This window comes from Halichoeres trimaculatus, unplaced genomic scaffold (assembly GCF_033239565.1).
Source record: "Halichoeres trimaculatus isolate MK-OKI-2021-1 unplaced genomic scaffold, fHalTri1.1 fHalTri1_scaffold_20, whole genome shotgun sequence".
In the NCBI taxonomy this organism is placed as follows: Eukaryota; Metazoa; Chordata; class Actinopteri; order Labriformes; family Labridae; genus Halichoeres; species Halichoeres trimaculatus.
The window spans coordinates 18,918,389-18,933,363 of NW_027437198.1; the positions used below are offsets into that span (position 1 = coordinate 18,918,389).

A 14,975-nucleotide genomic window follows, 5' to 3' on the forward strand; every position below is an offset into this window, starting at 1 on the left:
CATATTAGGGGATAGATGATGTTAAAATACTGATATCAGATAGAATCAGTATCAACCAGCACCAAAGCCCTGGAATTGCTTTCTGAAATTAAAGAAGTTGGATCTCTGGGTGTATCTAGAGGTGCATCTCTAGTCTGATAGGCACCAATGAAAACCCTTAAACAGTACATGAATGCAGACAAAAATGCCAAGATTGAATTTAATCTAGGGATGCAGGATATATCAGTATCAATATTGGTATCGGCAGATGTTGGTCATTTTTTTAACATATCTATGTTGGCCGATGTGTAAAAATGGGGCGGATATTTACTCATTAGCTGCCAGCCATTTTCAAAGCATCTTGAACGATCATTCAAGACCCCAAAATGATTATGTAAACACCAAAACTACCTAAGAAGAGTTGACCCTCTTCTTTTATGTCTGTCTTCCTGTTTTTGATCCAAAAACAGACAAAATATACTTTTTTTAATTGCGTTCATCTCAGGCGTTCTGTCCTTTGATCCTCTCCATGGTTGTCTTTCCTCATGATTGTGCCGCTCTTTCTCTCTGAACTACCTCGACACATCATCTGTGTTTTTTTTCCACCAATATCGATATTGGTAAATATCAGTTATCGAAATTTCATATCGTTGCATCCCTAATTTAATCTTCTCCTAGTTTGTCCGTCAAGGCATCTGCTGCTCCAGCGTTTGAACTTTATTACAACTGAGCTGGGTGTGAGCACTTTCTGTGAAACACACAAGTAGCATACCATACAAAATAGTTATTTTATCCCAGTTGGCCACTGTTTTCATACCTTGCAGATTTGGTGCAGTGTAAAAGGTCTGTTTTCATAAAGACCAAAAGTACATCATATCAGACAGCATGTCGGTAAATTCTTTCCATATAACTCATCAAAGTCATTAGCAAAACTGTTAAAATGCTCCTGTTTTCTCATGTTGACTCTTTTTGTTCTGCAGGGCTGTGGTTGACATGATTTCATCAGAATGTGTGGATGCATTAAAAAACATCCATCAGATGGTAAGTGTAGCAGAAAAAAAATAAATCGAATTTCAATACACTGTATGTTACTAATGTCTGAATACTTCTGTGCTTTCAGCTGAATGACAGGAAACAGTACAGGTATGTATATGTTTCATTATCAGTGTAAATAAAAGTGTGAGTGTTATGGCTCTCGATCAAAAGTCTATTTTTTTCTCTTGAGGGGTTTTGGTGGCGAGCTAATGAGGCCAGCAAGTAAGTTCAGAAGCAGATGAGATAATGTCTTTCATATTGAATTAAAGGTTTGGAGGTTTGTTTTCATATAACACAGTATAGGTCACCAGTTTAATCTTTTCCACAGTGTTCAGTCTCATCGAAAAGCTGTCCCAGTCCAAAATGCCTTTTAAAAACGAGCCTGTCATTGGTAAGTTTATCTTTCACACCTATCTGTTATGTTTTTCATTCATTCAATACTTTTACTGAAGCTTGAATCTCTGTGCTTTGTTCCAGCTGGCTGGCAGGCTCTTATAGACGATACCATAAAGACCCTTCATTTGGTTTCTACCCGCGCAAAGGATGGCATCATGGTAAGCTAAATTATTCTCTAATGCTTTTTATCAATCTCTAAAAAAAGTACCCTACTATGCAAAAATAGAAAGACATATTTTTTTATTTGCTACCTTTAAAAATTGGATATCTAACCCTTTAAAGTCATCTTATTTGTTTCTTAATCCTCCATCCACAGATCTCTATGGTATCAGCCTTGTCTGCCTTGTGTGAGGAGTACTATCAGGCTGAGCCAGGCCAGGCTGACACACAAATGCAGGGTGACTTTATCTTTTTTACTGCTTTATGTCTGAATTCAGAAGTATTCTCTAACATAGCACAGCCATGTTCATATGTTTGTCTCCACCTGTGCAGACGTCCTGGTCTCTCAGTACATCGAAGGGCTGAAGAGTCCCCAGATGCTCACTTGTTGTGGATCTGCCCTCGCTCTCGGCTGTCTGCCAAGATTTATGATCCAGAGCAAACTGAAGCAGGTGTGTTAGGAGGTTTCGCACATTTTCTGGCCATTGCATGTCTCACTCTCATGGTATTTATAATGTGTTTTGTCTGTGTGTGTGTGAAAGATCCTTGAAGGTCTTCAGCAGATGTGCACTGTCACCCAGAAAGAGGGGAATTTCACTGAGGCGAGGAGAGATGGGGTCAGAGCTATTGCTCAGTGAGTTTACATTACAATAATGTCAAAGTTTTTTTTATTCTTGAGGTTTTCACACTTTCCCAAAGTTTCCTGATCTTGTTGTTTTTATTTCCCGTCCTGTCTGCTACCATAACATTTCTGTGTCGCAGTGATGCTTAAATAAACAGTTGGCTGATATACCTGCAGGACCTGAATGACATGTCCAGCTTTTTTTATATACAGCCTTTTACATTTCCTTAGAACTTTTTTTCTTTTCAAAAGTCTTCCTCATCATCTGCTCCTGGACCTTTTCTGCTGGCCCCTTATACATTTCTTTCCTTTCCTTTTCCTTCAGAGTGTGTGAGACTGCAGGTGTTTGCTCCCAAGGCTCCCCAGATTCCTTCCTCTGCTCGGAGAACGTGGCAGATGTGTACGCCACTCTGCTCGACAGCATGAACGACTACACAAGAGACAGCAGAGGGGATGTAGGGGCCTGGTGAGTTAACTTCTCAAAACACAAACAAAAATACTCGGACCAAACAAACAGTTTTTTGTTTTCCCTCAGGGATGGGTAACACTCCATCGCCTGAAGCGTCTGCTGTTTTTCTGTCCCTGTTTGCTCGTGTCACAAGTAGCCTCGGGCCATGCTTACCATCAGGAATGTCACCTGGCTTGTCACTTGGCCTTATGACATGGAATGTGCCGCGTGTTTCACACTGACATGAATCTTTCTGTCTCCTCCTTTTGTCTTGAGATTGTTTTTACTTTTTCTTTGCACATCCTTTCCTTAACTATCGTGTTGTTTTCCCTTTTTCTTATTTCCTTTTTCATCACAACAGATTTATTTCTGTTTTGTTTTAACTCTCTCTGAAATATTAGCCGAAAGCGAATCAATCCACAGTTCAACTTGAGGCCTTTGCACCTGTGTTTGACTTTTAAACAAATGACACAAGTTACTTCTCGCACAAACATATTGCTCCCTGCAGCAATGACTATAAAGCTGCCAAATTCAGTGACACTTGAGTGCAGTGTGTATGGTGGCATGTGGCCTCAGTCAGTTCATGTTTGAGCTTGTGCCTGTTTCTCAATTGACAAGTATGCCTTAAAGATTCATTTATCAAACGTTGCTGTAATGAAAAAAACAACCTAGCTTCTCATCAGTGAGACACATTTATGTCATTTCCAACACTGAGTCTTGATTCTTTTCGTTGTGTTCTCAGGGTCAGAGAGGCAGCGATGACCAGTCTGATGGAGTTGACATTACTGGTGGCCGGTAGTGCTCCAGAAATCCTCTCACCTGACCTGTGAGTAGCAAACAAGCAAACAAAAGCTTTGTTTGACTTTCTTTGAATATGTTTCCTACTTACTTTGTCTGACAAGTAGAAAACCTCCACCCTGTGTCTCTTTTAACCAGAAGGTGACCACAGGAAAGTGTCACAGTTGTTTGTTCATGCCTTTGTTTTTGTGTTTTAAGGTGTGGCCAGAACACCTCAGCTTGAATGAATCCTACACAGATCATCTAGAGTTTGTAATGACAGTAAAGGGACAGGATCAAAAACTCAACTTATATTTAATCACCAACTTCAAAAGCTTCAAAGGGCTTAGAATTTTTCATGAATGCACGTTAAATTATGTCCGGATAATCAGGTTTGGACATTTGGGCTTGTCATTTAACTTGTTTCTGTAAGAGTTGTCCTTAAGTCCATATTACCCTGGGTAGGGTGTGTTGGACAACTGTTTAGTCATTGTTAATGTGAAACGTTTTGGATGTATTTACTCAGTGTCATTCAACCTGTGAAAAGTCCACATTGCTGCTTCATAACACACTTTACAGATGTTACACATGAGACTGGCAGTTCAGTCTGGATATTGTCAAAGCAACAGCTGCTGGTGTTAAAATTTGGAGCCAATGTGGAATTCTACAAACTGCAGATCCTTGAGTGTCCACTTGAGGATGACCACACACACACGCTCACACAAACACACACTTTCAAAAAAGCCTGTCTTTACAGCGAAAAAGTTTATATCTGGTATCAGTTGTGATTTGGGTCTAATTTTCTCATTCCTCTTGGCAAACACTGCATGTGAGGACTTTTTTTTTAATTGGAGATATTGTAATGGGGATATAGGCATGATTCCAGGCCTCTATGTTTAATTTGAGTTCATTGGAAAGTTAGATTGAATCAAATTTGTTTTTGCGCAATTTCTTTTTGTCTAATTGCACAACAAGACAGTGACAGATAGATGAACAGGTTGTTACGTGGTGATGACATTGATAGTTATGACATAATAAAAAAAAATTGCTCAAAAAAAAGGAAAAGAGAAATACAAATAAAAAGCTAAACAATATTTTTTTTAATTAAAAAAGAATCAATAGAAAGACAAATGAAATATAAACAAAATAAATAAATAAAAAAGGTAACAATAGACATACAAATAAAGAATAAATACATTTAAAAAAGAATCAATAGAAAGAAAAATAAAACGCATGAATAATTAATTTATAATAGAAATACAAATTAAAAATGAAGACATTTAAAAAACAATAGACAACAATTAACAAAAAAGAAACAAGAAAAACAACAACAGTAATGACAGTATTTTTGTAGTTCTACTGATAACCATAATGACGACAGTGCTATTAACAATTGTGGTAATATTGTTAATAACAAAAGCAATAATTAAAATGATAGCAATGACAATGATTGCTAATGATCAAATGATATAATACTGCCATTACTACTACTACTACTACTACTACCAATATTAACAATAATAGTTAAGATAAAGTTGATAAGAATAACAACATCTATACTAATAAAACTGTACTGTACTAACTGAATTAATGATAGAACTCCAAGTGAGTCAGCATTCTAAATAAAGCATTGAAAATCTTCAAAACACAAGAGATTTACCTTTAGTGCTATAAATGTATGACAGGGACTTCTCAGATTAGGAGCAGTCCCTAAGAGAGGGAATTGAAATTAGCCTGTGAAATTCTTTGGATCTATTTGGAGGAGCTGATGAGAATATTAGCCTCCTGCTAAAAAACGACCCCAGGTAAAGAGGAAGGTGAATCTATGAATTTATGTTGGGTGAGAAAGCTTGTCTTAAAACTGATGACACGATACCTTTCTGGAGTAACATCCTGCATGACCGTCTGACTTTGTACACAGCTTAGCTTGTTTTGTCCCTTTGATTGTGTACGTTAGGGTGAAGGGCACCATGTGCTGCCTGGCCCAGCAAGCAGCAGAGAAGATCGACCGCTACAGAGCCCACGCTGGCACCATCCTCCTCCGACTCCTCCACAGCACAGACCCTGCAGTACCACACATCCCCCACAGAGAGGAGCTGCTGAGCATTTTCCCTGTGTGAGTAACCACTATTCTCCTAAACCTGCTGCTGCTCAAACCAGCACAGTAAGTGACAAGCTCTGACGATGACTGACTCTTTTGCTTTCTTTCAGTGAGACCTTAACCAGTCTGAACTGGAATGCCCCATCCCAAGCTTTCAAGTACATCACTCAGCTGCTGAGACTGCCTCAGTATCAGCACCACACCCTGCTGGGCATTACTGTGTCCGTAGGAGGGATCACAGAGTCTACAGTAGGTCATTTGATGAGCTGTGTAAACCACACTCTGAAAGTGAAGTAAAAGCTTTCAGAGTGAGGCGAGGCAGGGATCATTTCAGTGTGTAGCACCTCAACTTGCATTCCAGTGGAGTAAGAGTTTAAGGGGATTGTTACCAAAACAAATAACTTAGAGTAGAGCTGAAATCTGGACACAGACTTTATTAAAAGGATCAGAATCAGATGGGACCTGAGACTAAATGCTGAAACCACCATAATAGGTCTGGGCATCCAGCATGAAGTCATAATGCATGTTTTGAAAGAGGAGAGTTTCAAGGGGATATCCAAGAACCGTACAATAGAGTTATGGTCTCAAGCTGAAAGACAGCCCCATTAGCTACGAAATAATAATAATCACATTATTAAATAACCTGGAGCATTTATGGAAAAGATGTTTTAGTGATTAAGTTGAAGTCCATGAAGCCCATAGTTAAGAAACCAGGCATCAGTCAGAAATATAATAGATTTCAGCATCTTATTGCCCTTAACTATGTTGTTTTAGCTTTAACTACATGCATTTAAATATAGATCTTCCAAAAATGATAAATATCAGAAAACTAAGAATGGGTAGTGGTTAATTCTGTGGCCAGTAATCACAAACTCACTTCCTGTTTGTTATTTTTAAGAGTAGTTTTAGCCAACAGGGGGCGCCATCAGCCCTATTCACACCAACGCTTCTCTCCAGAGGATCTGACGCCTATGAGTTCTTAAATGACAAGTATCAGGTTGTGTTATTTATCTTCACCCTGTTCCTGCTGGTAATACTGTGGAGCTTAAAATATTGATCCAGATGAAGGAAGAGTTGATCTCACAGCTCCCTTGTTTTGCTGCAAAATATCTTTTCCCATCAGTTGCAGCTTTAAACCCAGTGCTAGATAACAGTTTTAAAGTGTGCCCACTGTGTTCCCTTCCTGACCTCTTCACACCATCACTGTGGAGGCTCATTTGAGGTCTCTAAACGGGGTTGATCAAGTTCCTCCTCCTCCTCCTCCAGCTTGACCTGACCTGCTAAAACCAATCAGTTGAAAGTGATCCTGCTCACAAAGATTTATGATAGTGGGGCTATTATTACCATTCTCTGTTTGTGGATATAATAAAAGAAAAATAAGTTTAAGGCCTGTAACAGCAGTGAAATCGGTAAAGTTGGACTCATCTGCCAGTTTAAGCTGTAAACGTATTCCCTCAGAGACGATCTGGCTCTCGTTTTGCTTTTACCTCCTGCTCCTTTAGCCTGAGAGACGTGACGGACTGATATGTTTGTACAGGGTTGAATGCAGGAAACAGAGCCAGCACTGGATGGATACATGGGCCAAGATTACCATTCTCACACCACAGGCACATATTCACACAGGCCAGAGAGAGATGAAGCATCCCCTAACTTTCCAGGAGCTGTAATGAAGGCCAGCCAGAATGTGGAGGGACCAGGGCCAGAGAGAGAAACTGATTTAGTCTGAAAACAGAGAAAAATGACCCATTCACAGACACCTTTTAAAACTCCTCACGTGTATCGAAGTGCAGATTGTAAAACCAAACTTAAGGTTTCCATGTTACTTTGTTTATCTCATTCACATAGTGTTGCTATGATGCCAGTGCCAAGGCTGCTAAGATGAAATCATCTGCTTTGCAGTTTATCTTTCCATGGCCACACAAGTTAACACTGATACATGTATAATCGCACAGTACAGAGAAGGCTAAGAACTAGCATGCTCACATTTTGTGCCGTGAGGAATACAGTGTTAGCTTCATCACTATGAGTGTGTGTCCTGCTCCACGTTGACTCTTCCTCTCTGCTCTTTTTCTCTTTCAGGTGCAGTTTTCCTCACAGTGGTTGTTTGACTATCTGAGAGGGATTCAACGTGACAGTGCAGCACTTTCACAGTTTGGAGATTCTTTGCTGAGTGTCCTCAGAGACAACCTCCGCAATGACAGGTAACATAAATTTAAACATTGACTGAGCACAAAAGTAGGTACATTTGTGTTTGGTCGGTTATTTCTTGAACTTTCTTAGATTACTGGAAATTCTGTTAATTTCCCTTTAATTCATTGGCTGCCAGCCGTTTCAGGGTATCTTAAACCATCTTTCAAGACCCACAGAATATTTTTTTCTATGACTATGTAAACACCAAAAGTCCTTAAGAAGAGTAGACTGTACTTTTTTTTAGTCTCTTTAAGAAAAAAAACAAAACAAAACAAAACAAAACAGAAAAAGTACTTTATTTTTAGCTTTTTGCTTGTCTCGGGCACTCCATCCTTTGATGATCTCCCTTGTCTTTTCTCACAATTGCGACACTCTTTCTCCTCAAGTGACGACACATTCTCAGTTCGTGTATGAGCTGCCTGAACTTTTCTGATTGGCAACGTTTTGCCATGTCTCTGTCATAGCATATCTTCTCCTCACATCTTTGCTGATCTCTCACCCAAAAAGAGCATTGCTCTCACCTACAGTTGATTACGAGCCTGATACTGATTGACAAGCTTTGCCAAACCCCACCTTCCCATTTATGAGATGAGCAGCACCCATAAAAACTGCACCAAACAGCTCATTCTGCTGCTGCTATCAACTGATAACATTGAGAATAAGTGCAGAGTATTTTAATAATAAAGCTTTTCTGAAAGGTAGGCTTTAGAGAGGCTGTATTCTTTTAATCCAGTCTCTGTTTTCCATCCTGTATGATCTTTGAGTTTATTTGTAAAGGTGTCTTTTTGTCCATTTTCAGGGTGTCCACTCCTTTCCTCAAGATGCTCAATCAGATTCTTGCTAACAGCTGTTTTGAAATATTCACCACACAGGAGAAGTGAGTTTCTCCAGCTTTTTAAAACAATCAAAACACAATAAGTGACACCGCCTATAGAAACTGAGTTTTTTAATATGTTTTCTTAGTCATCCATTCTGCGTGGAACTTTTAACTCTTTGCAAAGAGTCCAAGAAGGCCAAGGATATTTCCAAGCTGCAGGCCTGTATATCTGTGTAAGTCCTCATTTCACTGAGTGCACATTTTATACTGCACTGAGGCAGAAAACCCCATCCCTGCTGACTGTGCTGTTTGGTGTTTTGTAGCTTTTGTGAGCTGATCCAGTTCCAGGGGGAAGTGAGGAAGAAAGTTTTGTCCCAGCTGCTGATGCTGCTCTGCCATCCATTCCCCGTCGTAAGTCTGCGAATTCACCCCTCAAATACCTCTCAAGACTGTTAAACTGGCAGGCACAACTGGACATTTTTGCATGTGTCATTTATGGTTTCCAGAAGCTCTCAGTTCTCCTCTAATGCCACCCTGATGTTAAAATAAATGTTTTCAGTGAAAAAGCAGCAAAAATTTAAGATGTATCTGCATTAATTTGTTGAAGTGTTTTCCATCCATCCTGATATGAAATCTAAAATGATAGAATAGTAAAACTCTGGCTCATTAATGACCAAATGCCATGATGCTAACATGATTTAGTAAGATGGTGAAAATGGGTAACATTTGAAGCAGCATCTGTTTTGCAACCACACAGCCTAAGCTTTTCCCTTCTTCGACTACAGATCAGGAAGACCACAGCCAGCCAGATGTACGAGATGCTACTGTACTATGATGATGTCATAGATCCAGAAGTGTTGGATGATGTCACCACCCTGCTAAGTGACACTAACTGGTCAGTCATCTTTTCAGATTGAGTTGTTAAAGGTAGAGTCTGCAGGATTTTCCTAAAAAATAGAATGTCAACTTTTACACGAGTAATCCTGCTCAGTTGTCACTTCTGAGCCTCTTTACATGTGTGTCAGTGTCTGTACCTGCCTCAACCCCTCTCCTCAGCCTGTATGATGATGTTTGGGTTGTTTCGGGATGTTTCTGGGCAGGTAGTACACTTGATTACATCAACCAATCACAGCCCTTCCAATGCGCAAATGTATACGTATTGATTAGCGAGTGGAAGAAGCTATCCCGAGTGGCTATGATTGTGGATGGAGCAAGACTCATGGTTAACTTCAGCTATTATGCCAAGTCAGTTGCATGGCTCTCGAATCCCTCCCACATAAAAACGCAATGCTACAGGTGATTGCTGGGCTAGTGAGTGTGTTCACGTAGTCATGGTTGGAGGCAGTGGGTGTGGGCTGCCGCTGGCACTGAGCCAAGGAGGAGGAGCCCAGTTTGAATGTTGTGTTTTCTAACAAGTTACGAAAATTCCTGCAGACCCTACCTTTAAAATACTTAATGTTTTACTTTCATATGCCTGTGTCATGGAAGCTTGTTTGGTTTACCCTCTAGGGAGAGCGACATTGCCACCGTACGAACCCACAGAAACCAGCTCTGTGATATGTTGGGAGTCCCCAGGCCGCAGGTGGTTTCTAAGGTAACCATCCAATCGATGATTTCCATCAGAAGACTCAGATGACTCTCTTTATCACCTTGTTAAACACGTTAACATTCCCTTTGATCCACAGGGTGCTGGCCCAGTCTCCTGATCACCTGGATAACACTAAATGGAAAACACTGATCATGTTTGTGAGCAACATGCTACAGGAATAAAACCTGGACTGCAACAACCACTCGCCTGAAGTTGCCTTGTATCAATTTTTTGGTGAACAAGTCACATAACTAAAGCAAGAGAGGCCAATAATGAACAAATTTGCCACTTTCACATAAATTGTAAAACATTTGAAGATGGAAGTAACTAAAGAGAAACGAGTCCTCGGTGCCAAAATATCTCAATGAAGATGATTGAAGAGGGATTAACTTTTGATTGGGTTGAAAAGATTTTCTCAACACCCTCTAACTTCTCTTAAAGTGAGTTCATCACCACAGAAAAGGAGCATATTGAAGTTATTGAAGAATAATTGAACACATGGGATCTCTAAATGTTTGAAAGAGGGTGAAAATCTTTAAACTAATAACATCCCACTGATTTAGTCAAACTGGGAAACAATGAGTGTTTTAAGTATAAAAGGTTAAATCTGAATATGCAATCCCCCTTTTAAAAAGCCTGGACATCATTGAGCACATGTTTTTAGTTGCTTTCACAACTATTTACCTCCATCTGGGAGTCTTACATGGCAATAAATGAACAAAAACATCTGTCCCTTCTTTGTTAATGTGTCAAAGTTTTTTGCTTGTGCGTCAGTCACTTTTAACTGTTCTGTCAGCTTTAACCAGAAAAAAGTGTAAAAAAAAATATTCAACTGTTTGCTGGATGTTGAGGTAATTACAACCTCAAAACTAAAGGCATCCTGTAAAGATATTGAAGGTTTCCTTTCTTCCTTTTCCCTTTCAGATTAGAGCCTGGACATGTCTTAGTAAGATTGTTTACTTGTAACCTGTACCTGGACTGAACTACTTAGAAGGGTGTAACTGAAACTATTGTTTGCTCTCACCCTGGGGAAATGCTCTCCATGTAGCTGTTTTGGCACAAACCGTGGTATCACTGGAGTCCTGCAGCCTCTTGGGTCTGTTGCAGACCTACTTTTTCTGCATCGCTGGAGGTGCCAGGAACTGGAGGATTCCCAGGTCTGATAGTGGAGCCTGGCTAGTTGAGGATCTAGACTTTCTCAGTCGGAGCTTAAGAGTGGTCGCATTGTGTCACACTGACAAAGATACAACTTGTGCTTTCTTAAGGAATCATGTGGTTATTTTTCATTTTCTGTATAAACCCTTCAAACAAGTAATTGCTTAATTGCATTATTTTCAGTCATAAGATCAGTTTAATTGGATTCAAAATTCCCCAAAGATCATTATATCACATGTTTTTGACATGTGCATCCTGTGGAACATCTGGTTGTTATGGTCTGGTTTTCATTTTTATGAACAATGCAGCTGGCTTTTCTCCTGAATTCCCGAAGTGTTGGCCTCATGGTTTTAAACTTTCACTTGATTTTATTTCTCTGTATTTATTTATTATTTCATGAACTGACAGTTTGCTTGTTAGCATGTTAGCCTACAGATATGTCACATTTCAAACAACAGCACTATGTAACTGTACAGATAAATACCAAGAGACAACATCCGGTTTTGAAAAATGAAGCCTATGCTGGAAGTCATATACGCACCCAGCCAAAAAAAAAAACTTTTAAAGCATTAAAATTTTTTCTTACAGCCTGGCTACTGAAGTACGGCACAAACTTACGCTTGCCTGTTGTTACGTTTCAAGCAACAGCGTGTAACGTAATGGTACTGATAAATATCTTTCCTTGTTGCGTTGTATCTGATAAAAAGTTGACCTGTACAAGGAAAATTTGTTCTAAAACAAACACGTGTCGTTAAAAGTCGTGTCTTCACGACAGTGTGCATGAGACCCCGGGCCAGAACGTGGCGAGGCAGTCCAACTAAAATAGATCCTCCTCATAGCATCTTTAACTTTGCAATGATCTATCAGACTGAGCTGTGTCCAAGAAAAAAATACATTCATCAATGCTCACATTATATGTCTGATCTCCATCCTGCCGTATAACTGCTGAGGTGGTGCCTCTGACAAGTGGCTTTGCTGGCCTCTCCCCAGTCTCATTAACAAGTCCGCATTCACTCTTCCCCTGCATGGCTGTTGTTGAATTTGTCTGGGTAGCCCAATATTGCTGCAGCCCATAATTCGACTTTAATTAATTCCCAGCCAGATGGAAATTCCTGTAGTTTCTAATGAAAGAATGGTCGTGTTTTCTCCCAAGGCGGATTGATGGTGAAGCGAGCAGCTTTGCTACAGTGCTCGGGGTAGAGAGGAATGCTAATAATTCTTAAAGGCTTACAGTTCGTCTGCAGTAGCCATGGCAATTCCTCACATACAATGGTGGCCTTTTAGAGGATCAGAGAGGGAAAGGGGGGGCAACTCCTTCATTGACTAAGTTTGGTGTGATATTGGGAAAGACCTCTTTGCACTTTGCCCTGTTCTGGTTATTATGAGATTAAGTGGTACCCATAGCAGTTTGTTCAAGTGAGCCATCATCCAGGGAAGGGGAGGCAGACTGCATTCATACAGCACACTGTGAAACTTTGAGAGCTCATGATTTTGATTATGCTTCATTCTTTATTTTGTGCCACATGTCATCAGGCCGGCAGGACGGCATGTGAGTGCCTGTGCACGCTCACCACAAATGAATTCAGGCTCTGTGCAAGCGTTGGCTGCTGTTATTGCCCTTAAAAAAAGCAAAAAAACACAGCAGTGTGTTTCCAATTTGCCTCATGACTCGCTGATTGGTATCAACATCACAGAAGCATACATAATGAAAATCACTCCTCCTTACACAATCAATGACTCATCTGTGGTGCTGGTGGTGGACACACAGTCCAACAGTACAGTACATGGCCTCAGGATTAGCTTCTGTTTATTCATACTTCAGATTTTATTTTATTCCTGTAAAGTAAGGATAAAAAGATGCCAAGAGGCTTCCAGAGTTCACTAAAAGGACAAGAAGACATTGAGATCTTAAATAAAGACTGCTCTCAAAGCCTTTATGAGGGTTTTTTAACTGCCTATGAAATCACAAGTGACACATATCATTAATGATGGCAAACGAGACCATCAGTGACAAAGTTCATTATTTCTAAAGGGGTAATTTAAATGCCTGTGACCACTGCCACTCGGTTGGTAACTACCCTGATATATATGGCACCACAGATATCGTACTTATATATTGTCAAGTAAGAGTCTCATTATTCATTTAATTTATTTAGAATGTAATAAACCAAGAAAGCCTCATTGAGATTAAAAATCTCTTTTACAAAAGTGTCCTGGCCAAGTCAGCAGCAAGTCATAGGACACAATTACAGACAAACAACACAAACCAATGACTGAAGCAGATCACCATGTCTAGTGTAACATCAGAAAAATCACCCATCAACGCATTTGCAACCTGATGCTTCATCCTCCAACACCTTCACCCTCTACCTTCAATTTTTTTTTTTAAACTAGACCTGCTCCCTCAGGCCAAAGTTTTATTAAAACGTACTTTCGAAAAAGACAGCAAAAAATATACAATATGCATCTAACAAATAAAAACAAAGTGACATAAAAATAGAACTACAGAAATCTTCTTTTCTGAACCCCTTACAGATCTATGGTTACCCTTATTAGTTTTTACCACCACCAAGGAGGTTATGTTATTGTACAAACCTGCAACTAACACCAAATTGTAGCGAGCAGTCTGCTGAAAGGGAGTATAACATTAAAGTAGGACTAAAGTGTTGCGTCACAGTCACAATATACTTGGGGGTGATGTGATTTGTTTTCTTATAACTGACACTACATACATTTTATTCTGCTTAGTTTTATCTTATCTTGTGATTTTTTGGTTGCATACTTTAACCTGTGGCCATAGTCTACAGATGGAAACTAGCCTTTTGGCTAACTCCGGCATTTACAGAAATGTCAATTAATATGCATTGTCTATGTAAAAGAAAGAAAGAAAGAAAGAAAGAAAGAAAGAAAGAAAGAAAGAAAGAAAGAAAGAAAGAAATTGGGTCAACTTTACCATGTGATTACATTTATTTTAAAGAACTCTGACCCTAACACTGATGATGTCAAAAGTAAACACTCTGACGAAAAGTTTTAGCGCTTAAGTTTGCTTCAAAGGAGAAAAAAATCACGACATTTATCAGGGAATTATTAAGACACCAAAAACAAAGTTGCCATTTTTTTTTAAAGCTAATTGAATCATTACACACAGAAGTAACTCAAATTGAACAGGTGAAGGTATGAGGGCCCACTTTCTTCTGTAAGCTTTAACTTTTACTTCCCTGTGAGCTGGAACTACTGTCTGCACAGAAAGTTTATTATCTCCAGGTGTTGCTCCTGCAGGGACTTCTTGTTTATGGCTGCAGCCCCCCTCTAGCTTGTTAGTCAGACTCATTAGTAGAGCTCAGGCCTCAATTGCCCTAAATTTATGAAGGGGTAGTACTTTGGTGCAGCTGTTACAACCGGCTCAGCCCTCCACACAAATGATGACTCTTTTGACTCCCTTTTTTTTCCGCATGGTTGTAATTTTACTCCTCCAGACCTGTGTGTGATGTTTATGTAAGGACAGCGGCAGACATGTCTTTCCCTCATTTGAAGGATCGTAACTCTAATGCCTTAGCTGCACAAATATCAAACCCAGTGCTCAAAGAGAAAAGCTTTCACTCAGCATCAGTGTAAGAAGGAAAGCTCACTTTGGAGCCAAAGCTCTGGATGCTGTTGATCTTTCAGATATTGCCAAAACAAACGTGAGGTAAAAATGACTGAATAAGA

General features: G+C 39.7%; 1 protein-coding gene across 1 annotated transcript in view; it reads left to right on the forward strand.

Annotated features, from left to right (window-relative positions):
* The window catches only part of tbcd (tubulin folding cofactor D), a 28,297-nt gene extending 16,961 nt beyond the window's left edge, over positions 1-11,336 (forward strand). Inside the window, exons 21-39 of the mRNA XM_074696904.1 lie at positions 960-1,020; positions 1,100-1,122; positions 1,205-1,236; positions 1,343-1,405; positions 1,492-1,568; positions 1,727-1,808; positions 1,903-2,021; positions 2,112-2,203; positions 2,517-2,657; positions 3,382-3,465; positions 5,374-5,532; positions 5,628-5,766; positions 7,597-7,718; positions 8,507-8,584; positions 8,671-8,757; positions 8,848-8,935; positions 9,310-9,419; positions 10,034-10,118; positions 10,210-11,336. Coding sequence (XP_074553005.1) covers positions 960-1,020; positions 1,100-1,122; positions 1,205-1,236; positions 1,343-1,405; positions 1,492-1,568; positions 1,727-1,808; positions 1,903-2,021; positions 2,112-2,203; positions 2,517-2,657; positions 3,382-3,465; positions 5,374-5,532; positions 5,628-5,766; positions 7,597-7,718; positions 8,507-8,584; positions 8,671-8,757; positions 8,848-8,935; positions 9,310-9,419; positions 10,034-10,118; positions 10,210-10,230 — 1,663 coding nt within the window. The 3' untranslated portion in view covers positions 10,231-11,336. The remainder of the gene's footprint in view (positions 1-959; positions 1,021-1,099; positions 1,123-1,204; positions 1,237-1,342; positions 1,406-1,491; positions 1,569-1,726; positions 1,809-1,902; positions 2,022-2,111; positions 2,204-2,516; positions 2,658-3,381; positions 3,466-5,373; positions 5,533-5,627; positions 5,767-7,596; positions 7,719-8,506; positions 8,585-8,670; positions 8,758-8,847; positions 8,936-9,309; positions 9,420-10,033; positions 10,119-10,209) is intronic.
* Positions 11,337-14,975: the final 3,639 nt, after the last annotated feature.